This window comes from Microtus pennsylvanicus, chromosome 1 (assembly GCF_037038515.1).
Source record: "Microtus pennsylvanicus isolate mMicPen1 chromosome 1, mMicPen1.hap1, whole genome shotgun sequence".
Taxonomy (NCBI): domain Eukaryota; kingdom Metazoa; phylum Chordata; class Mammalia; order Rodentia; family Cricetidae; genus Microtus; species Microtus pennsylvanicus.
Window position 1 is genome coordinate 93,593,735 of NC_134579.1, and position 23,474 is coordinate 93,617,208.

General features: G+C 52.8%; 1 protein-coding gene across 7 annotated transcripts in view; it reads left to right on the top strand.

Moving 5' to 3' along the window:
- The first annotated feature begins 9,080 nt into the window (after positions 1-9,080).
- Positions 9,081-23,474, top strand: part of Tnrc18 (trinucleotide repeat containing 18) — a 92,490-nt gene continuing 78,096 nt past the window's right edge. For 6 of the 7 annotated variants that reach the window (XM_075974063.1, XM_075974091.1, XM_075974082.1 and 3 more), the window contains exons 1-2: positions 9,081-9,455; positions 11,267-11,697. In XM_075974063.1, the coding sequence (XP_075830178.1) occupies positions 11,511-11,697 (187 nt within the window). In that variant the 5' untranslated portion in view covers positions 9,081-9,455; positions 11,267-11,510. Of the gene's footprint in view, positions 9,456-10,738; positions 10,985-11,266; positions 11,698-23,474 lie in introns of those variants that run through there. The other variant, XM_075974073.1, reaches the window with a different exon arrangement.

Consider the following 23,474-nt stretch of genomic DNA (forward strand, 5'->3'; position numbering starts at 1 on the left):
CTGTAGCACCACGAGGTGGTGGCTTACCAGGAAGGATCTTAACCTGTGTCCATTTTGGAGAGGAGAGCTATAGCGTCTGCCTCACTTCCCTTCTTCCCAGCATTGTGTTCGGTCTACTCCACCTATCCAAATTCTGCCCTATCAGGCCAAGCAGTTTCTTTATTAATTAACCAATGAAAGCAACAGATAGACAGATGACCCTCCTCCATCACTCCACCTTTAGTATTTGCCAGGAAGCCTGACAGAGTTTGATACTAAGTGCCCACATGGTAGAAGGTGAGAACCGACTCCTGCAAGCTGTCCTCTGGCCTCCGTATTTGCACTGTGGAATGGGTGTGCTCTGTACACACACACACACACACACACACACACACACACACACACACTACGTAATTAAATGAACAAAAAATAAAACTAGTTAATCTGGGAGTAGTGGTACAAATCTTTAATCCCAGAATTTGAGAGGCAGAGGCAAGAATTCAAGACCAGCCTGGTCTATATAGTGAGACCCTGTCTCAACAACCCCCCCTTTCCAACAAAAACAAACCCAAACAAACAAGCAAACAATGTGGTTAAAACAGGCCCTAGTGTGAAGACCAGTTTGAATGCCCAGATGCACGTGTGGCAGCTACCAGTAATGCCAGCATTCCCAAGGCAGACGATTCCTGGGCAAGCCAGGGAGCTGAACTAGTCAGAATCACTCAGCTCCAGGCCCAGTGAGCGAGCCTGCCTTGATAGATCAAGTAGAGAGAGAGCAACAAAGACACTTGACGCCAACTTTGGGTCACCACACAAGTACACATCTTTGCATGCGTGTGCGCACACAGAGAAGGCTAAAATGGTAATTTTCTTTGTTTCCCGAGACAGTCTCCCCAGGCAGCTCAGGTTTGTCTTGACTTTGAGCCTCTTGTGTGCCCATGCCCTGGGAAGCTCCCATTCCCATATAAGGTCATTTTGAAGTATTGTTGCTCTAAAGGTGAAGTTAACTTTTCCCAGGTGGAACCCTGGCAATGGGTCAAAGTAACTATCCCAGGAGCCGGGGGGATGGCTCAGTGGGGTAAGAGGACTTGCTGAGCAAGCAAGAGGGCTTGACACTTGGACACTTGTAACCTTTGTTCTAGGGGCTGGGGGTGGGTGGGTGTGGACACCGGAGGATTGCTGGGGCTTCCAAGCAGCCAGTCTAGCTCTCTGTTCAGTAGGAGACCCTGTCTCAAGGGAAGAGGGTGGAGGGCAATAGAGCCAGTAGCTCCAGATACCCTGCACATACGCCCACCCCCATGCCCCACCGCTACACACAAGCACCGATTGAACCAAGGAATTTACTGGCCTGAAGTATTGGGGTTACTCAAAGGAGTGTGGGTGACCCTCAAACAGCCCGGTGGATTGTTACTACTCATGTAACCTTGGGAAGGGGTCTGTGACTGCTGTAAGAACTTTAATTTGGCTTTACTTGATGTGCCCGAGAGCCCATGACTTTCCTCTATGATAGGCTGTTTGCAATTTTGAGGAGATTGTTTCCACACACAGGAATTAGAGGTGGGGGTGTTCTTCAGTCTGTAACAGAGCCCCTGAAAAGAGGGCACTGTACCAGGGGAACAGAGTCTGGCAAGGGGTATCCTGAAGGAGAATCAAGGTTCCCAGCAAAAAATAATCAAGAAGGCAGATCTTTTTGGCCAGAGCAGTTCTCAAAGTTTCTTGGGAGATAACGTACCTCGGCTGCTGAACCTGGGCACGCACAGGTGTTGGTGGGGTGCCCCTGCCTCCTCTCTGGGGCGCAAACACAGAGGTGCCCTGCCCTGAAGCTCTGAAGGGTGGGCGCCTGTCAGGTTTAATCTTGGTGAGTTTGTTTTTGACTCTCGGTCGATGGGAAGGGATTGAAGTGGGAGTGGGCGCCGGCGCGGAGAGGAGAGAGCGGCTTTCAAAGCTGTAGCCATGGGAAATGTTTTTCTTTCCTGCTTGAAAGAAAATGCATGCCAACGAAAGATAAAAGGAAAAAGGCAGCGTGTGTGTGTGTGTGTGTGTGTATGCGTGCGCACGCGAGTGTAGAGAGAGATATGAGCATGGGGGGAGAGAGATACTGGCTCAGATTTGATCAGGGTCAACCCACCTCTCTCTTTCTCTCCTGTCCTTACTTAGACTGCCCCCACTTCCCTGGGTTTTAGGGCCCTGCTTGATGAGGTGCCTCTGCCTGGTAAGGACGCCAGACAGCAGCATGTAACCGACAGAGAGGCTGTGGGGTCTGGGAATGGGTGAGAAATCCTAAGGTCTAAAGGGAGAGGGAAGATGTGATTCTCCAGGTGTGTGGACTTCCAAATCTGTACTGGGGTCCGTGAATGTGCACAGGAGGAGCACCCACCTTTCTACCACACCCATCCCTACTCACCAGAGACTCTTCTTGATTTTTGTGGTTTAAAAAAAATGTATACTTAAAAAAACATTATCTATTGTGTATATACTGAGCATGTCTGCAAGTCTATTCTCTTTCTGCCACCTGGGTTCCTCCAGGGATTGCCCTCAGATTGTCAGCCCTGGGCAAGTGCCTTTATCTGCTAAGCCATTTTGCTGGCCTCCTTGATTGATTTTTGAGAGAGGGAGAGAGTCTTTATGTAGGTAGGCCTCTTTTAGTCAGGCAGTGGAGGATGACCTTGAACTCCTGTTCCCCTAACTTCCACTCTCGGATTCTGGCGTTATAACTAGGCACCGTTATAAGTAACTGGAAAAGAAAACGAAAACTAGAATTTTATTTATTTTCCTTCTTATGGAACGAGGTCTCACTACGGTGCCTTGGCTGGCCTGTGTAGATTCACGGAAAACCACCGGCTTCCGGCTTCAGAGGCCCCTGTGGCTGGCTTTGGGTGTAGCCTACAGGTAGACTTGTGGGAGTGATTGGTCACAGCGCTACAAGGGAAAAAAAAAGTCCTACTTTCGTAGGACCCCGAACTCCCAGCCCAAGCAACTTCCTAGCTGAGCGGGTGTGACCTCCGGCATCTCCTCCATGAATTCTTTTAAGACAAACTTAGACCACAGAGTTCTGAGTCTGCAGTGGCTTCCCTGGGCAACGTAGAAGCTGGGAGGGCTCAGCCACAGAGGGTGGGACAGCCCCAATTTGGAAGCGACCAGCCCAGATTTGGAGGCACCACGTGGGTTAGGGAGGCGGGAGGCCAGGAGCTGCCTCTGGGCGCCAGGCATGCTGTGGAATTTGCGCCACAGCTCCCTAGCATGCTCGGGCCTGCCAGCCAGCCCCGCAGAGGCCCAAACAAAGCTGGGAGCCAGGAGAAAGGGGGAGGGGAGGGAACTTCTGAGATCAGGCAGCCCCCTCCTGGGGCACCGAGTCCCCACCTAGGTGCTGCGCCCCTCCCCAAACACACGTGCTGCCAAGCCCTCCATTAGTCACCCCGGCACTCACACACATAAATCCGATTAGTCACACCCCGCACAGACTCGCTGCGGAACACACCCGGTCACACCCAGACAAAGACCCGAGGTCCCCAAAGAGGCCTAGTTTGTCCATCGCGGTTTGTTCCCCATTCCCCAGGGACTAGCATGGCGTTTTGCGGGAGAGAGCACCGCAGTCTGGGGTTCACAGGCGTTTTCGCAGCAGCCAACTCCCCCTTACGAGGCATAGCACCCCTTAAATAACCACAGTACCCCTTAAGCTCCTTCGAAGCTCCCCTTGGGGCATACATGCCACAATAAACACCCACCAGTATCCTTGGCCACCCCCTCTCCCGTCTCTCTGGGGGTGCGTGGGTTGACACTGGGCCCCCTCCCCCACGCCAGTCCTGGGACAGGTCTAGCAGGAAAACATTCCCCCCCCAAGGTCACCGCAGCTCTAAAGCGGGCAGCCGGGGAGCTGATTTATTTGCAGTAACGCTATCTCTCTGATTCCGGAGTGGGGGGGGGGGGGGAGAGAAAGAAAAAGAAAAACGCTTGCGGTGGAGTTTAACCTTGGATGAAACTGGCGACGCTTTTTTTTTTTCCGAAGCGCTTCGTTGGGGCCTTGCTTAGACTGCTTGGCCCGGAATGTGGATCTGCAGCCTCTGGAGCCTCTGGCTGCTAGGCTACCACCCGGTCAGTTCTCATATTTCTCTGCGTCCAGCCCAAATCCCTCGGCCCCCCTAAGAGTGCTTTTGAGATATCGTAGGGAACCCAAGAGTTCCGTGAGTGAGAGCAAGGTTTCCACGTCCCTGCACCCCGCATCTGACAACACTGATATGTAGGGGGGGTTAAATGCTCGCCCCCACTGTTGCTGTTCCCACCCTAGGCCCCATGCACTCAAGGAGACCAGCATAATGGTCTGCTGCCTGTCCCTTTGCAAAGAAAATTCTTGTGGCATTAGACGTTATTAACCAACCGCAAATGCATTCACCTTGGTAGTTCCTCCCTTAGGGGTAACCGTCACTGTATGGCCGCCACCACCAGATGACCAATGCCTGCTTTCCGGGTGGTTCAGTCTGGGTATCAAAGGCGGGTGGTGGATTTGGGAAAAACCAGACCCGAAGGAGATGCTTCGGGGTGTCCTTGGCAACGTGTCAAGGGAAGTCTAGGAGGTCCTGCCTCCAAATACCATGCCTGTAGCCACCTCGGTCGGTTCTTGGATGCTCCCCTCCCCCCCAAAATAAATCCTGTGTAAAGGCCTGGTATTAATATGGAGCCCAGAGCCCCCCCTTGACATAAATGACCACCCCACCCGCCCAGACTCATCGAACTTTCCTACATGAAGTGCCCGGGCCCAGACACCCCTACCCCAGATCGTGATCTGTGAGGCCCGACACTCGCGGTGCTGGCACCGAGTGGGTGAGGCAGCTCTTGGCGAATGGGGAAGCTCCTGGCTTGATTCCCTGCGTGGTCTCGGGGTCCCCAGGCCGTGACCAAGGAGAGAAGAGTGCCTGGCCCTGCCTCGGGGAGGAGGGCCAGCGCGCAGATTTATGACCCTACCCGGTCCCCGCGCACCAAAAGCGTCTTGAGCCAGACAGTGGAATGTAAGACCCGACCCGGGCCAGAGGAGGAGGCCAGGGTCGGAGGCGGGGCTGAGAGGAGCAGAAATCCGAAGTGGCCGGGTGCCACCGCCCCGGGGTTACCGGTTGCGCGCTGGGGTCTGGGTGGCGTGCGAGGCTCTGGCACCACGTCTTTGGTCTTGCTGGCGGGCCTGGGTTGCCCTTGGCTGGAAGAACCTCTTCAGGATACCCAGCTGCTGATGGGCCAGCCGCAGCGAGAGATTGCGAGCGTGGCTGGGCCCGGCGCGGCCTCTCCGGGTTTTAGCGGCGCCCGGGCCGGGAGCTCTTGGGTAGCCGGATTTAGGATCTACTGGAAACACCCGCCTTAGACTACTGTGGCATCTCCGCGGGAGGCACAACACAGATTTCTCTTGGGGTCCCCTTAAGTCTCCAGTGGAGTTACACTCCTTGGGAAGCGCTGGATCGGGGCAACGAATAGAAGGTGGTTTGGGGGTCCTCTCTGAGAAAGGGAAACTAGCTTTTTCTTTTTCCTTCTTCCCCTTATGGAGGAGGATGGGTGGAAACCTGTCCACATCGATAGCAACACCGGAATTGTGGAAGATGAGGGGTCAACCTTTCGTGGGGCAGAAGTGAGGGAAGCGCGGGGTTCCCTGGAGCTGGACAAAGGCGCACCGCAGGGGAGGCAGCCGCGCTCAAGGTTGGCCTGTCCTCTGGTTTTACAACAAAGAGCTTTCAGTTTGGTCCGTGGGGATTCGTTGAGAGCGTCCAGACCAAAATCTGGAAGAACACACTGAAATCCTCAGGAGTGGCCGGGGACAACCATGCCGGACCAGACAGGCCAGCCCGGGTCTGTTGTCCGGGAACTGTGCCCTGGGACTGTGTGGAGGTCCCCACCCCCAACTGATTTTCCATTCAGTCAAGTACAACACACACACACACACACACACACTGCGTCAACGCAGTTTTTCTGGCCACGGATCCTGCCGGGTAAACAAGCGGGAGAGATGGGGGGGATGGGGTGCGGAAGATGGCGCCTGGACCCGTGGTCCGTGCGGTTGTCACCAGCTCCGTTTTAGGACGCGTATACCAGGCTTTTGTAGTTGAGTGTGGCTCAGTCCGGCCTGGAGGTCATTTCCCCAGACCCGGAGGCTCTCTGGAGTGGTGCTGGCGGTGCAACCTCTGCTTTTCTGGAAGTCCCCACGCCCCAACATGGCTCCCGGCCGTTGTTAAATGTGGGGGGACACGGGCGCGTAGACCAGAGCTCTCCGCAGACTAGTACTTGGCTGCGTGGAGAGATGCGGGAGGGACTCAGCCTGTGTTCCCCTGCCCAGGGGCTGGGAATCCGGCGCCACCGGTTCCCCAGGTCCTACGCACCGGTGGCCCGAGGGCCGAGTGGCAGGTCGAGAGGGGACCCCGGGCGCCGCACATTCCAGAGGGGAGAGGGCCACGTTCCACACCAGCCAAGGCCCTAATGAAACTCTGGGTCGGTAAGCCATGCCGACAGGGCGCACACTTGAAAAATGCAAACGCCATCGGCAAATCGGAATAATTTTTTATTAGCAGCTAAATGATTTATGGCACAATACCCCGCCGTCACAATTACGGCGTCTTGGAGCATCCAGGGGTGAAAACATTAAACATTTATAAAAATAGGCCTTTGTTTTTTTCCAACCCCGCAAGCCTTCTGCTCAATCCCCCACCCCATCTCTCTCAAAATACGTATTTTTTCTTGAGCTGTATTAAAATAAGGAAAACATTCTGGATCCCGGGAGGGATGAGGGGGTTGGGGGAGATCAGGGCCTGCGTTCTGAATATCGGAGGGCGATGGGGGTGGGGGAACGCGTTGGGATTGAGGCGTGGGAGGGTTTAACTGGGAACCCACAAAGGCCTCTGGATAAAGCTCAAGGGCACTAGACGCCCCCCACCCCCTCAGCCCGTTCCTCTCTTGTTTCTACAGCCAGCGCAGTTTAACGGCATTTATTTTATTTCTTACCATCAACCTCCCCTCCCCTAAGGCACACAGACACAATACCTCCTTTCTCTAACCCCCCTTTCTCCGTCTTTGCTCCTGGCCGTCCCCGGGCTGCACCGGGCGCCTCCGGTCGCCCCTGGCTGCCACTGAGACCCGTACGCCCAGCTCCAAGCGTGCGGACACCGCCGCTAAGTTCCCCTTGGCTCGGGCTATTTTCGTTCTTTTCTCTCCTTCTCACTCCTCCCTCCTCCCCCCCACCGGGCTCCAGCTTCCCAAAGAGGGCAGCCTAGAAACCAGCGCAGGAAGCTCCAGGAAGGGCAACTTGAAACTGCCCTCAAGAGGCCGAATTTTTTTTCCCTTCAAATTTATCCTGGAATTAAATTAGACACCCCCAGTTCTCTCTCGAATCTTCCCCCTTCTTTTTTTTCTTTCTAAAAGTGGAGAAAAGAAAATAGAACGGATGAGCGCTAACTAGCTCATTAAAAAAAAACCCTCAGAAAAATTGCCTTAAAAATGGATTTTCTTAAAAAAAAAATAGCAGCGCGAAAACGCTGAGTCCGCAGAGCAGGGCGAAAGAGCGGGCTCCTTTTGTTTTAATTAAAATCCTATAACCACGGTTGCTCTCGAGGCAGGATCTGCAAGCTCTCTGCCTTCCCGAGCTTCTTTTCCAGGGTAGGTAATGCCTAGCTGGGCTCGGGCTCCTGGGGGCTTGCGGAGAGGGTGCGGGGACCCCGCCACCCCAACTTAGTTCCTTGGGCGAGGACCACATTCCCTGCGCCCCCAGCCAGGTAGATCTGCCGTACGCAGTTCCCGGCCACTCAGCCCCTAAAGTTTTTTTTTTTTTTTTTTGCTGAAGGAGCAAAATTAAAAGTACAAAGTCTGGGGGATTGGGCCCCCCCTCCCTCTCTGGCCGCCGTAGCCAGCCAAGCACTTTTGGGCTTGGCTTGCTTCCTCTGAGCTCAACAGATTTTTTTTCTCCCTTTCCCGGTCTCGCCCTCCCTGGAGGGGGCGCGGCGGATGGAAGGCGAGAGAGGCCCCCAGCCAAGAGGTTTTTAATATTACACCTTAATAGGTTTCAGAAGGCCCCGTGGAGAAATGCTAATAGGGCTGAAATGTCAGAACCGAGAGGGATTCAGCTCGCGCTCCGCCGATCTAATCCTTTTTTCTGCTCTGGTTTTTCTTGGGGGATGGAGTGGAGGAGGAAGGAGGGGCGCCCACGCCAAAAGGGGCTTTGGGGAGGGGCGCGCGCTGCGCACTCGGCCGCAGAGCCCCACAGCCCGGGTTTCTATAGGAACCCTTTTTATAAGATGCAACTCACCGCTGCCGGCCGCCGCGGCCTGTCCAAAATATTAAATAGTAAAGCCTTCTGCCACCGCGTTTCAGGGAGGGGACCCGCAGGCTGGGGAACAGGAAAAAAAAGGAAAAAAAAAAGGCCTTGTCGCCTGGCCACCCCACCCGACCGCGACTGCTGGGGGGGGGGGGGACAAGGAATGAATCGCTGCTTTATTTTAAAAGAAAAAGGAGAAAAAAAGCAGGCCTTGTTATTTCCGCGTCTGAACTGCGCGCTTTGGAGTGGCACCCTGGAGAGAGAGCACCGGGCGCGGGCGCAAAGAGCAGCCCGTCAGCTCCCGGCCTATCCCGGCTAGCTTGTCACCTCCTCCCGCTGGAGGAAGCTGACAGGAGGCCTTGCAGAGCCCGGGATTGCGGCGACAACCATCTTCCTCTATTTTGATCACTCAGCCCAGACGCAGGAGGAGGGGCTGGGATGGGGGGGGGGGAGAAAAGGGAGAAGAAGGAGAAGGGGGGGCTGCTGGAGCTGGTGAGGGGGAGGGCTGCCTAGAAACGGCTCGGAAAAATTCTCACCACCAGTTTTGATCATTCAGCCCCGCCGTGGGGAGCCTGGAAACTGCTGGAGCCCCGAGGTCCGTAATTGGTTTTATAGGAATGGCTGAGGGCCAAGGTGTTTACATGCGCGTGATGGGCGGCGCGCGGGGCCAATGCGCTGCGGCCGGGGGCTGGCCCGAAGGGGGGGCGGGCACCCGGGAACAATGCGTGTTTCTTCGCCTGCTAGGCTCCCCTCCCCCAACCCCCTCACCCCCCCCCCCCAGCTTTTTTTTTTTTTTTTTTTTTTTTTAGATCCAGCGAGAGGAACTTGAAAGGGGGGTTGTGTAATGTACCTTTTCCAATCCCGGGCTGTATATGGAGATTTGGGATTCTTTAAACCGGCGCTACCTGGATTTTATTAAAAAGCGGGGAGCTCGGCGGGAGGAAAGCTGGCTTTTCCGGGGGCTGCGGGAGCAGGGCCGCGGGAGGGCGGAGGAGTTGGCGCGCCGCGCGCCCGGCCCGGGGAGCGGTTTTCTACCAAAAAAAGGAAAGGCGGGCAAAAAGTGTGAGGCGGCTGCGGGTGGCGGAGGGGAGCGGCGGCCGAGGGATGGCGGGCAGTACGGGCGCCTAGCCGCGCCGGGAACCGCGGCGGTCGCCGGAGTCGCCGTCGGAGCCTGGAGCCCGGAGCCCCGCCGCGCCAGGTACGCTCCGGGTCCCGATGCTCCCCAAACTTGTGCAGCGCACCCCTCAGACCCGCTGGGCATGCGTTCCCCGAAACTGTTGGGGTCCCCAGAAGGGACGCAGAGGGCAGGGACCTGGGGGAGAGGGCGCGCCGCTGCGCCCTGGGCTCCCACCCGAGCTCCCAGCCTGCAGCGCCGCCGAGGGCGGCGGTTCCCTACTTCGTTCCCGGCAGGCGGCGGGCTAGCCGGGGGACGCCGAGACGGTTTCGATTATAGGCTGTTTTTAATTAAAAGCCGGAATTCAGCCATTTTAGCTGCATTTAAGAGGAGAAAAGTAGAGGAGGACGCAGAGGAGCTCCGCAGATGGCCACGCCAGCTTCTCGACCATCGTAAAGGCTGCTCCATAGGGCTTCACCCCGACTTCCTTAAAGTGGGGCGCCTGGGCAGTGCCGTTTTCAAAACGTTGCCTTTAAAGAATATTATCTTTAAGTACATGCGGGAAACTCCTCGCGTCTTTTGAGACACGTATTCCGGACTGTGGCGGCCGTAGATTTTTTCAAAAGTAAACGCGGACCTGGTAACCAGAGCCTGATGAGAGCAAGGGAGGGGGGTGTTTGTAACCAAAGCCACGTTAAAATAGGCGTCCTTAGCAAAGTTGGGGGAAGAGGACTTTGGGGTCTGGCGCAGGGCGGCCACCCGGGAGCCCGTGGCTTTGGCTTAGTCCTCCGCTACTAAAGCGCCCCGGGCCTCCCGGAATCAGGATCTGGAGCTGCCAGGGGCTGGCGGATGGTCTGCGAGGAAGGGATGGCCTCTCCGAGACCTCCTTCTGCCCCCCACGGGAAAACGACAGATCTTTTAAACAAACAGCTTAAACTGGAATTAGAGGGGCTTCTACGCGATGCTGGGGAGGCGCCCCTGTGCTGGCCCGCGCTCTTATGGTTTTTTCCTTTGTAGGTTATTTTGGGGGGTGTGTGGGTCGCAAAGCTAGAGTAGAAGCGAGATCCTAGGAGCCCCTTTCTTCCCTGATGACCCCCAAATCCACACCAGGCCACGTCCTCCCAGCCTTGTGATTCCTAGGCCCAGGCGTTGGAAAATGAAACCAAATCTTGTTTTGGAGGAGGCTTTTTCCAGTCCGCGGACAAGAATGCCACGTCCTGGGGACTCGGATTCTGCGACTCCCAGTGGCCCAACGGGGGCAGCAGGAGGGGGCGGTGATCTTCCTTTAAAAATAAGCCCGCTTTTGTATCTGACCTTGGTAAACAGCAACAAAAAGCCTCGAAATCAAACACTCTTTATTATTATTTTTGGCGGCTCACAAAACTCAGGGGAAAAAAAGGAGACGAGGTCCCCAAAAAGGTTAAATATTAAACTTTGAGGATCAGATAGTGGCATGGCGTTATGGACACATTTCGACCAACTCTAAAGAGTTTGCAGTTTTAAACCCCCGGAGCATGTGACGCCTGGAAAATAAAGCACTCTTCGGGTTTGGATTTAGCTGAACGGGCGCGGTCGGCTGAGTGGCCTTTCCCAGTTTCGGGAGGACTTAGCAGGCAAGAGTCCGGGTTGGGACGCAGCTCGCCAGGGCAGTTTTCCCGAGCCAGATCCCTGGGAACCCCGAGCTGGTAGAGGAAGGACCATAGGTTGTGGCTTTTCGCGGAGAGGGGGCGGCTACTCCTGATTTTATTTCTGACCATCAGCTTGGTTCGCTACTCTCCGACCCTGACGGGCGAGGCGACTTTCTGAAACTTGTTTTCTTTTTTTTCTCCCCCCCCCCTTTTTCCCCTTTCCTCCTCTTCTGTGTCTTCCGCGGCTCATCTTATTCCCTCGCCAAGACGCCGTGTGCGCCTCCTCGCGCATCTCCGCTCGGCCGCCCGGAGGGGACTCACCGCGGGCCGTTCGTGCGCCCCGGGCCGCTGGCCCGTGGTTGAGCGCAAGCCCCGCTGGCCGCCGCCATGCACGCCGCGGAGCGCCCGCCACCCGAGGACACTAGGACTACATCGAGGCCGAACTTTTAAGTCCAACTGAAGGAGGCCGGCTGGCCGGGTGGGGAGGCTGACCGCGGCACTCCCGCGGAGGATGGATGGCCGAGATTTCGGGCCCCAGCGGTCCGTCCACGGCCCCCCGCCGCCGCTGCTGTCCGGCCTGGCCATGGACAGCCACCGCGTGGGCGCGGCCACCGCCGGACGCTTGCCCTCCTCGGCCTTGCCAGGTCCCCTGCCGCCCGGGAAATACATGGCCGGTCTCAACCTGCACCCGCACCCGGGTAAGTGTTGCTCACTGCGCTGGCACCCACCCTCTGCCTTGAGGGGGATCCTGGGGAGGGGAGCCCTGGGCAGACCTCCGCGACTGGAGCTTAGAGTCTCTGTCCTGTTTCACCAGGGTGTGTTGGAGGCTCAGCTCCCAGCGCTGAGGTCGGTCCCGAGGCTCTGGGAAGACAGTCTCGGTTTCTGTCCCTGGTGTACTGATAGTCTCAGTCTTCCCGAGGCTCAAGTGTCTGCAGAGTCACAGCCGCCTTGGGGGAATCCCAGTCCAAGAGCTCTTGAGGAAGTGGAGTTTGCAAGATAAATAAATAATAAAAATTAAAAAATAAAAATAAACGTAGGCGACAAAACAACGTGTCAACTCCGCACCTCGGGAGACGCCCGGTCCCCGGTCCTTTTCTTGGCGACCTTCCTCCTCGTTGCATGGGTGGGTCTTGGGTTCGGTCCCCTCGTGGAGCCGCGTCCCGGGCAGTCCCACAACTCGAAGGATAGGGTGGGGGAAATAAAGAATGACCTCAGTTTTAGGAGCCTGATCTATGGTGAACTCTTAAGATCCTGGGGACCCTGGTTATTTGGAAGAAATGAGTGTACCAGGTCTGTGCAAACCAGCCGCCAGTCCGGCTGAGCACGGGCTGCACTGGGTACCCTGCGGTGGCGCACGGGAAGTTGTGGCTGAGAAGGCCCAGTCCCTCACCGGTTTCCTCGGGCTACTCGGGGAGGAGCAAAGGGCCAGGCAGGGCCGAGGCAAGCCTTAGCCACCGTGCGCTGGGAGAGAGGGAGCCTGGGATCAGCAGACCTGCCTGGTGGCGGCTCCGTGAGCGGATCCCTCCCCGGTCGCTCCTTGCTTCTGCGCCTGGCTTAAGAACCCACCAACTCTTCCTTTAAAAGCACTACCTTGTCGATTTCCCAGCGATCCCGCTCTTCTCGTCCTTGAAACAAGTCTTGGAACAGAAACCCTTGGGGCCCAGAGCCACCACTTAAGTTTCTCCCCCTGCCCGCCAGGGTGACCGAGGCTCGCCGATTTAGCCTCTGCCTTTGATTTTTCTCCTGGAACTTTTCTAGAATCGGAGTCCCGGACTCAGCGGGACAAAGGGCCTTTGTGAAGTGCCTGGCGGGGGAGGGGCGAGCGGAGATCCCTGTCGGCGGGGGCGCGGGGACCCTGGTCAACTCCCCCGGTGCGCGTGTGCCCCTTGAGAGCTGGAGGTGCGTCCGCACGGGGGGGGGGGGTTGGTGGTGACAAGACCAGATTCGTACAAGAATGGTGCCCTGTGACCTAAGTGGGGCATCAGAGACTATTCCCAAGGCACGATTTGGGGATGGCCTTGGGATACAAAGGCCATTTGGGCCAACTCCTCTTGAACCTCTGAGAGGGACCATTGGAGATTTCATGGATGTGTGAATTTGCGTGCTTTTTGGGGTCCCTGGGTTAGTTGTTCTGGCTGGAGGTGGTGGCAGGGGCTCCTCTTGTGGCCTGGGAATCTGACCTCAGGGTGTTCCTGGCTGGCTGAGTCTCAGCTTGTCGCCTGCTCCAGGACTGCCTGGGATCTGGCCCAGACCTGGCTGAGAGCAGCGCGCCGGCCACTCCTTGCCGCCGTTCTAAGTGCTCTGCCCTTTTTCAACCCTGGTAGCATAGCACAGTTACACTGCCTCCGATGCCTAACTCGCGATCTGGTGGATGGGGTGACAGACTAGAAAGTCCAGCTGGAAGACCCCTTGGAATCCTGTGTCGTGTCCTTCTCTGCTTGCAGCTGTGTGACTTACGCACAGGGTGGCTTGAGGGCGTGGAGGAAATGGAGGGAAAGCCACTGCAGTCCCCCTGAGGCCTCGCTTACCAGAGAGTGAAGAGTGGGGGCCCTCGAAGCTCTCTATGACTTCCCGCTGGCCCCATTTGTCCCCAGCTCCAGATGGGGCAGAGAGACCGGACCCCAGGTCAACGCCCAGAGCTGAAGCCATTCTTAATCCCATTAACTACGACATGGGACTGCACCCCATTCAACCCTAGGGCTGGTGGGGATAGAGGCGGAAGACACCCTCCCCCACTCCGCTTTCTTTGAGGGGTGCAGGTGCAAGATCTTTTCGCAGGGCACCACCCTGTGCTTTTTCTGGCTGCTAGCTCCTTGGATCTTACCAGCTTTCTCCAGCCATCTTTATTTGTTTACTTTTGTATAAAAAGCCAGAGAAGCTGAGCTGTTTGCCAGGGTCACACAGCCTGGGGGGAGAAGGGGGTGTTTGTTAGCATTGGTCTGGTCCCCTGGGGAATGTGTGTACGTGCCCATGGCTGCTAGGGTGCAGAAGCACCTATGAAGTCCACCAAGCAGGGGGAACTTGTCTGGTAACCTTGCGGGAGGAGGGCTGTTGAGTGAGGGTCCGCTGGAGGAAGAGTGGTCTGCTCTGGTACGGGTTTGGCTAAGGGCTCTCTAGTCCCTTTCTCGGGTGAAATAAAACAAAAAACAAAACCAAAAAACAAATGAGGTGCCAGCTATGGAGGCTCACACCCAAATCTCAGCACTCAACAGAGGCAAAGACAGAAGGAGCAGGAGTTGGGGCCAGCCTAGACACTGTATCTTAAACACACACACACACACACACACACACACACACACACACACACGTACGCACACATACGCACACGTCGGTTTGCATCGAAGGCTTCTTCCTTCGTTCTTTGCTCTAAGTCCTGCTGTTGAACTACAGTGTTCACAGCCTGTCAGTGAGATGGACCAGTGGGCTGGACTCTTATGTGCTGGATTTGGGATCCTTGAATCTTTCATGTTAGAATCCTGTTAGCAAGATCTCACACCTGGCTACTTATTTTCTCTGAACCCACACCCTGGACTGAATGAGGGGTGGGACTCAGGTCTGGACACAGGAGGCACTGCACTTTGACCTGGCCTTTCGACAATAGGCCATGGGCTCCCACTCTGGAACCCATCCCGTTAGCCTACTGGGCTTGATTTAGAAACATTAAGCAGTTAGGACTGACTGGGGAGACAAGGAATCCAGAAGATAAGGGTTCTTTCTTCCTTCCTTCCTTCCTTCCTTCCTTCCTTCCTTCCTTCCTTCCTTCCTTTCTCCTTGAACCCTTCTTTCTTTGGTCAGAGACAGCAATGGAGAAGGCTCTGAACCCAAGGGCCTCTTGGGTTCCCTGGTGTTTGGAGTGGTCACCTCCTATTCTTTTTGATTTTTTGTTTTTCTTTTTATATTTTAAGTGTGTGTGTGTGTGTGTGTGTGTGTGTGTGTGTGTGTGTGTGTACAAACCCCACTGCAGAGACAATTGGCTGGAGTTGATTCTCTCCTACCCTGTGGGGCCTAGGATGGACTCAGGTGTGGCCACGGGCCTCTTTACCCTGAGTCATCTTGTCGGCACCTTTGGTACTTCGGCAACCCAAGCCTTGATTTTCTTTCTTCCCCACTTGTTCATTTGCTTAGCAAATGATTTCCAAGCTCACCAGGACACTGAACTGGGGCCTGGAACTGAGGCAGGGAACCAAACAGACAGGAAGGTTTGCTCTTCCTTGAGGCTCACTTTCTAGTGTGGGAGCCAGGCAATAAACACACAGATCAGGGGAGGAAATCATTGTAAATGGGGACACAGGCCATGTAGGAAATAAAACGCCCTGGGTCTGGTCTGGCCCTTGGGGTGAAGGGCCGGGTCAGAGGGCTTGACCTCAGCCATCCCTAGAGTGAACTCCTTTGTGTGTCTGAAGAGCAGAAGGGTTGACAGAATGCAGGGGAGCCTGCTGAGAGCCCTGGGATCAGTCTGCCCAGTGAGAGGTAGACTGTGGGGCGGGGCAGATCTTACCCGCTCCCTGAAGACCAGCAATGAAGTCTTGGAATTTTAAACAGCCATTTTACAAAACTGGCCTGGACTCTTAAAAAAAAAAAAGTCAGTGGTATGCAAGGCGAAGGTGGGCAGAGAGCCTGGACTGCTTAAGACAACGGAAACACATCGCCATGGCTACAGGGAAGAAACGGCTCCAAAGATCATGGAGGCAGTTGGTGAACCTGGAATATGGGCTGTGCATAGCTGACGGTGATGGGTCCACACTGCGTTCCCGGACACCCGTCGCTGCCTGGCTAAGTGCCGTTTTTTACTCTTCAGGAATGAGGAAGCTGAAGTATTTAGGAGCAGGGGATGCCATGTCTGCCTCTGTCTGGCCAATAGCTTGGGCAGGTGGAAAAAAAAGAATATTTTGAATTTAGGTGTCCAGGCATGTTTGTGGGGGACAGCAGGCCATGTCAGATAACAAACAAAGATTGGAACCCACGAAGGTCACAGTAGTTATGGTAACTACGTCAAACTTCTCTGAACTTGAAATTCTTCCACAGTAAGCATGTTAAGGGCGAAGGGGAGGGCTTCTCAAAATGGCATAATGGATAAAAGGGTTGGATCCCTGGGATCCTTGTGGTTGAAAGAGAGAACGGATTCTGGGGAACTTGTCCTTGAAACTCCAGACAGACAGACAGACACACACACACTCATGGAGAAAGAGAGATCGAGACCGAGAACACTGAGTTTTGGTTAGAAGTGTTCATAGAGAATGGAAGAAAGTTTGGGGGACACGGTGGGGCGAGGCACTCCCCCTTCTCTATTTTTTTTTTTTAAACAAAGTCTTACTGTGTAGCCCTGGCTGGCCTGGACTTCACTGTGTAAACCTGGCTGGGATTAAAGGTGTGTGCCTCTGTGCCTGTCTTCTTTCTTTTCAGTTTCTCGAGACCGGGTTTCTCTGTGTAGCTCTAGCTGTCATGGTCTAACTCCAGGCCGTCCTCGAACTCACAAAGATCTGCCTGCCTCTGCCTCCAGAGTGCTGGGATTAGAGGTGTGTGCACCAACAACCTTTTTTTTTAAGACAGAGTTTTATGTAGCTGGGGCCGTTCTGGAGTTTACGATCCTCCTGTCTAAAACTCTGGAGTGCTGGGATTTAAGGAGTCTATATGGTAATTGCCTGGGGGTGGTGTTGCTATGCTTTTTTTTTTTTTTAAGTTGGAGTCTATTGAAGCCCACGTGGGCCCTCCAATTCACTACATAATTGAGAAAGACCTTGAAGTCAAGATTGTGCCTCTGCCTACAAAGGGTACCATGTGATTGGGTTGTGGATGGTTTTGACTCCTTTTGGTGGACCAGCTGTTGTCCAACCTGATTTTGCTTCCGCCTCATGGTGTAGCGTGCAGTCTAGATTTTAGGCCATCTCTACAAGTATTCCAGTGTCTACTAACCATACATGAAACCCTGGAGTCGTTTGTTCTCAAGATCTGCATTGGTGACATATACTTTTGGTTCTTGTTTTGTTTTTTTGGTTTTTGGGATTTTTTGTTTTTTTTGAAACAGGGTTTTTCTGTGTAGCAGTTCTGGCTGTCCTGGAACTCGCTTTGTAGACCAGGCTGGCCTCAGACTCACTGAGATCCACCTGCCTCTGCCTCCCGAGTGCTGGGGTTACAGGCATGCACCACCACTGCCCAGCATGGTATATACTTTGTAATCCTGGCCTTCCTTGGGTGGAGATAGGTTGAGGCATACTTGGGATTTGTGAGACCACTGTTTTAAAAACAAAAACAAAACAACAAAAATAGAACAAAACAGAACAAAAACAAAAGAAAAGCTAACATTTGGTGTTAAGTTTTCCCCAGGGTCCTTTAATCTGTTTGTTTTTGTATTGCTGGCAATGAAACCCAGTGCCATAGGCACACACTACTGAGTCAGACCCTCAGCCCAGGAAGGCCAGAGGTGCTTAGCATGCCTGTAGCGGAGAGAGGCCTGGCATCTACCTTTGATGGAAATGAAAGCCTTCATGTAGTGAGATCCTGTCTCAAGATAAAAGGAGGACTGTGGAGATGCTGCTCAGTGGTAGAGCCCCTGCCTAGAATCCCCCAGTGAGGGGCTGGGGTGTGGCTCAGTGGAACAACCCACCTAGAATCACCCAGTGAGGCTTTAAGGGTGTGGCTCAGAGGCTTGCGTACCCTTCCTAACAGTTTTGCACACTTCTTAGCAGGTAGCTGAGGTTCTGATCCTACAGTCTTTTGATAAGAAACTGCTTCATCTGGAGGCTGGCGTTTCTAGGGCTGAGGGTTTGTTTGTTTGTTTTTATGACAGCTAATTCCGTGTGTGTATTCACACAAGTGTGTGTTCAAAAGGACGAATTGCCTGAGTCAGTTCTCTCCTTTTACCTTTTGGGTCCAGACCACTGAACTTGGGTCCTCGGCTTTGGAGGCCAGTTGTCCTGTGAGCCCTCACACCAGCCTAGGCCTGAGATTGAAGGTTTTGTGCCCGCCATGGTCTCTGAGTCTCGATTTTCCCATCTGCACAGTGGACCAGATAATACCAAAAGCTTCCTTGCCTGGTCAAGTCCGATGGAGCAAGCTCAGCCCAGGAGCTTGACCCAGGCTCAGCCCTCTGCAGAAGTTACTGAGAAAGTGATTGCTGCAATTACGGCCATCATTAGCGGTGACTCACAGATTCCTCAGGCTCATCCACACCTCTCTCTGGGCTTTGGAATTCCCTTCTAACTATCTCCTGCTGGAGCACAGTCCTTAGCCACGTGGGGCCAACCTAGGTTTTTTTTATTATATTTTGGGTCTGGTGATAGACCCCAGGGCTTTGCAGCTACAACTGAGTAGGTTTCCTAGGCCCTCGCTGTTTACTTCATTCTTTTTTGTTTGTTTCTTCGAGACAGGGTTTCTCTGTAGTTTTGGAGCCTGTCCTGGAACTAGCTCTTGTAGACCAGGCTGGCCTCCAACTCACAGAGATCTGCTTGTCTCTGTGTCCCTAGTGATGGGGTGAAAGGCATGCACCACCACCTCCTGGCTCTTATTTAATACCCCCCCTTTTTTTTTGTATAATAGCAGACTAAAATACTTCTATTTTGTGTGGCTTGAGCTGGCTTTGAACTCCTGATCCTCCTCTTGCCTCCACGTCTTAAGTGCTAGGGTCACAAGTATGTGATGTCATACTCATATCCAGTCTTAAAATGCTTTCATATTAAGTTCTGGTTTATTTGACTTTTTTTTTAAAAAATTATTTATTTATATATTATGTATACAATATTCTGTTTGTATGCCTGAAGGTCAGAAGAGGGCGCCAGACCTCTTTACAGATGGTTGTGAGCCACTATGTGGTTGCTGGGAATTGAACTCAGGACCTTTGGAAGAGCAGGCAATGCTCTTAACCACTGAGCCATCTCTCCAGCCCCCTTATTTGACTTTTTAAAGGGTCTGCCTGGGTAGCCCAACTGGGCCTGGAATTCACTATTGCTCAGGTTTGTCCTAGAAATCACAGAGGTTTGTCTTGAAATTGGGATCTTTCTTATTCAGCATTGCCACGCCCAGTGGAATATGCCTTTAATCCCTGCATTTGGGAAACACAAGGGATCTCTGTGGAGTTGTAGGCTAGCCTGGACTACATAGTGAGAGAGTTCCAGGCCAGCTAGGGCTATATAATGAGATCCTGCCTCAAAAAATTAAAGACAACACCCACCAAGGCAGGGCTGAGCATAGAGCTCAGTTAAGGCTTACCTAGCATGCATGAAGCCCTGGGTTTATCAGTCACGTTAACTGCTTGTGGTGCTCGGGTAGTGTGCCTACCCGTGAGGGGGGGGAAATGGAGGACAGGATAGTTCAAGGTCATCTTCCTCCTTTGAGTGCGTGGCGAGGTGGGGGCCAACCCTGCCTCAAAGGAATAAACCAAACTGTGTAGCGGTGCTTAATTTTAATCCCAGCACTCGGAGGCAGAGGTAGGCGGATCTCTGAATTCAATTCGAGGCCAGCCTAGTAGACAGAGTGAGTTCCAAAACAGTATAGCTGGTACTACACAGAGAAACCCTGTCACAAAAAAAAAAAAACCAAAAAGAAAAAAAGGGGGGGAGTATTAAACAAACAAATAAATCAATAAATAAAAAGAGGAGGCTGAGATGGCCCGGCAGTGAAGAATGCTTGTTGCTCTCGCAGGGGATCCGAGTTCGATTCCTAGCGCCTACACAGCAGCTCAACCGCCTTTAACTCCAGTTCCACAGGATCTGATGCTGTCTTTTGACCTCTGTGGGCACCATATGAGTGTGGCACATCTATATACAAGGAAAACACCCACACGTGAAAAAAATGAAATAAAATGGAGTATGATCATAGGATATTCCGAGAGATGTGTTTGAGGGTTAAATGATCCAAGTAAAGCGTTAAGCGCTGTTCCTGATAGAATGCTGACCTAGTCAATGTTTATTGTTATGGTAATTATGGTTTAGCCCCCTTCCCTGATTCCACCCCAACCCCGATCTATATGGAATACAGTTTTTATTACTATGGCTTTATAAATTTTGGTCCTAGAGTCAGTGATGTCATAAAATTAACATTTTCCTGGAGTTACCTCTTTTTTGTAAGAACCCCTCTTTGCCTTCCAGTCTCTGGACACAGTTCCTATTTGCCATTATCTTCTGCCCAAGTAGCCATTGTCTTTTCTTGAAGGCTCCAGGGTTCCAGTCTTGGATTATTCCATCTCCCTTCTCCTGTTGCCCGTTTCCCTTGTTTTCAGGGTCTTCCTGTTTCCCCGTGCTCCTTCCTCGTTCTTCTGAGGCCAGGTGTGCCTGGAAAATGCCTTTATTCTACCCTGACATGTTAGCGGCTAGTGATTTTACTAAATTCCAGTGCCCCCCCCTTTTAAGGGGTGCTGGGTGGTCAAGCCGGTACAATGTTTCGTTATTATTTGTTTAGCTTGTGAACAACTCTAGGTACTTTTTAGCCATTGACTGTTTCATTCATGTACATAATGAATTTTAGTCATCTGACCCCCAGTACCTAATCTCATCCACTTGTGCATTTTTTGAAGCTCCTCTTCCCAAATCTTCCTCCTGGTTGCATGCTTTTTTTCCTTTTTTTTTTCTTCTTTTTTTTCTTTTGTGCATGACCAGTCAGTTTAATTAGTGTTTCTTTCTTGAACCTGGGTGGCAGCTTACTTATAGGAGCATCTTAACCACACCACTAAAGAAAACAACACACCACCCCCCAGTAACCATTAACTGCCCACAGACCCTCAGAGCCTCACACCACACCCACCCCCCACTCCCCCACCCCGCTTAAACGTGGGCCACTCACGTTGACTCTTGATCTCTACACGCCAGGTGCCCCTCCTTCTCTAAATACCTTGATATCTTTTAGCGCCTCCCAGTAGTGACCGACTTGGCTGTGGAGACCCCAGGGATGGCTTGGCCTCTTCCTAAGTGTGTGGGTTGGACATTTTGCCTAACTGGCCCACCGTTTTCTCTCTGCTGAAATGGCTGGTAATAGTCATTTTTCCTGACTGCGTGGAGGCTAAATGTGTTCAGGCGCAGAAGCACCTAGAGCGTCGCCTGGCTCAGAGAAAGCCCGAGCTGCGACTAGGGATTTTCTTCCCATCCAGCTGTCTGGAGATACCAAGCACAAGGGACTGCTGTGGCCTCCTTTTGTGTTTGCTGCACTCAGTGCCCGGCTGCCTGTCAGTCTTAGAGTTCAGTTCTCCCCGTCCTAAATTGTTTCTGAGTTTCTGTTTTTATTCATATTCGATCATTTCCTGCCCACTCTTCTCTCTCCGTGCTAGGACTGAGATATCTTGAGGCCCCTGCTCCGGTAAAAGCATTTTGTTTCTTTCCTTTTCTTTTTCTTTTCCTGGCTAGCCTGGAGCTCATGTTATAGACCAGGTTGGCCTCAAACTCACAGAGATCCATCTGGGTCTGCCTCCTGAGTGCTGGGATTGATTACAGGTGTGTGCCTCCGGTCCAGTTTTATCTTTTAATTTTTTTTTTGTATTATGATTCTGTTCTCTCTCTCTCTCTCTCTCTCTCTCTCTCTCTCTCTCTCTCTCTCTCTCTCTCTCTGTGGTTCAGAGGACGACTTTGGGGAGTAGCTTCCTCCCCCTCCTCCATTTGGTCCCTGGATGTAGCTGTCAGGTCTGGCTGCAATCGTTTTCACCCACTGAGCCATCCATTTTATCAGCCCATGCCTGCTCTCCTTTTTGTGTTAGGTTATTTCAAGACAGCACGTGGACCAGGCTGGCCTTGAACTCAGAGATCTCACTGCCTCTGCCTCCCGAGTGCTGGGATTAACCGCCACCTGGTTTTCTTTTCTATTTTTTGACTTTCCATTTCTCAGTCTTTTAAGGTGTCTTTAATGGGATTTTCTAACCCATTAAACATATACATATATAAGTGTATATATATATGTAAAATATATGTCATTCACGTGTAGAATATATGTGTGTATATATACATATACATACACAAACATACATGCAATATATATGTATTTCCCCTCTCAGGTAGCCCAGGCTGGCCTCAATTTGCTATGTGGATGAGGGCAGTCTTCAGCTTCTACTCTTCCTGCCTCCATCTCCAGAGAGCGCTGGGATTATAGGTGTATACTACCACAGCCAGTTCCGGGACTAGAACTTGGGTCTTCCTGGATGTTGGCAAGCACTCTACTCAGCCCTATTGTGGTTGCTGCTGTTATTTTTATTACAGCATCCCCTTCTCTCATGGCTGTTACTTCTCGTGACTTGGATGGTAGTGACTAGATTTTGGTGCGGTTTCTTTTTCTTGACTTTTCTCTGTATCCCTGTAGGGTCATTTGTTCTCTCTTGTCTTCTGGTTGGAGATGAGTACTTACCTGTCTCCCTGCATTTTAAGAAAAAAGGCGGTGGTAGCGCACGCCGTTAATCCCAGCACTCAGGAGGCAGAGGCGTGCTAAAATTCTGTTGAGTTCGAGGCCAGCCTGGTCTACAGGACAGCTGGCTAGGGCTGTTACACAGAGAGACCCTGTCTCGAAAAACAAAACAAACAAAAAAACAAAAATTAAGACAGAAAGGAAGGAGTACTGACCAATCCGATGCTTGGGAGGTAAAAGCAGGAGGGTCAGGAAAGACTTCAGTGTTAGCCTTAGGTCTGTATGGAGTTTGAGGGCAGCCTGGATTGTTTGGGAATGTGTCTGAAAATAAGGACAGGTAAGAGCCCTGAGTTCGGATCCCAACACCCACCCAAAAGCTGGATCAGGCTGTTCACGTCTTCCCGTAGTTGGGTAGTTGGAGTGCTTTGGGGCGTGGAGACAGGCAGATTGCTGGGGCTTGGTGGCCTCCAGCCTGACTCCAGGTTCAGTGAGGGAGCTGGAGGGTGAGAGGAAGCCACCCAACCCATGCTCTCTCTGTAAAAAGATATTCTTTTCCCCTGATTGTTGTTTGGAGGCAGCTGTTGCTGTGTGGCTGCCCTTGAGGTCTGCCCCTCTGCCTTGGCCTTCTTCCGCAAGTACCGGGGGCCAGGCATTTCTGGTGCCGGCTTTTGCTGCTTTTCTTTTTGGCCTTGTATGATTCACAAATGAGGAGAGTATTCTTGCTGCTTAGGCGCCTGGGTTTCCACGTGGGCTCTTCCTCTGCCTAAACCCAACCCTGGGCATTCCTGTCTTCTTAAAAGTTAATTTGCTAATTTAAACTAACCATTGTTATTTGCGATAAGGTCTCCCAGACACTTGGGTCGCACCTACAGGTGAGGCTGGCCTCGGGGGAGGGGGTGGAGAGGGCCGGGCTCACAGAAGTAGAACTCCTTTCTCCCCAGTGAATTCCAGCCTTTTATAGTTTCCTCTTTGTCAGCAAGGGCTTGTGGGAGACTTTAAATTCCTCCGTGGTGAAAACAGCTCCTCAGGTGTGGCAGACAGCCAAAGGCCTTTACCGGACTTTCCATATGCCCTGTGTTCTATCACCAGCACTACAATCAAACTAAATCAAACCAAACCCCGCCCAAATCAGCTGTGGTCTTGAGCCCCTCCCTGCCCC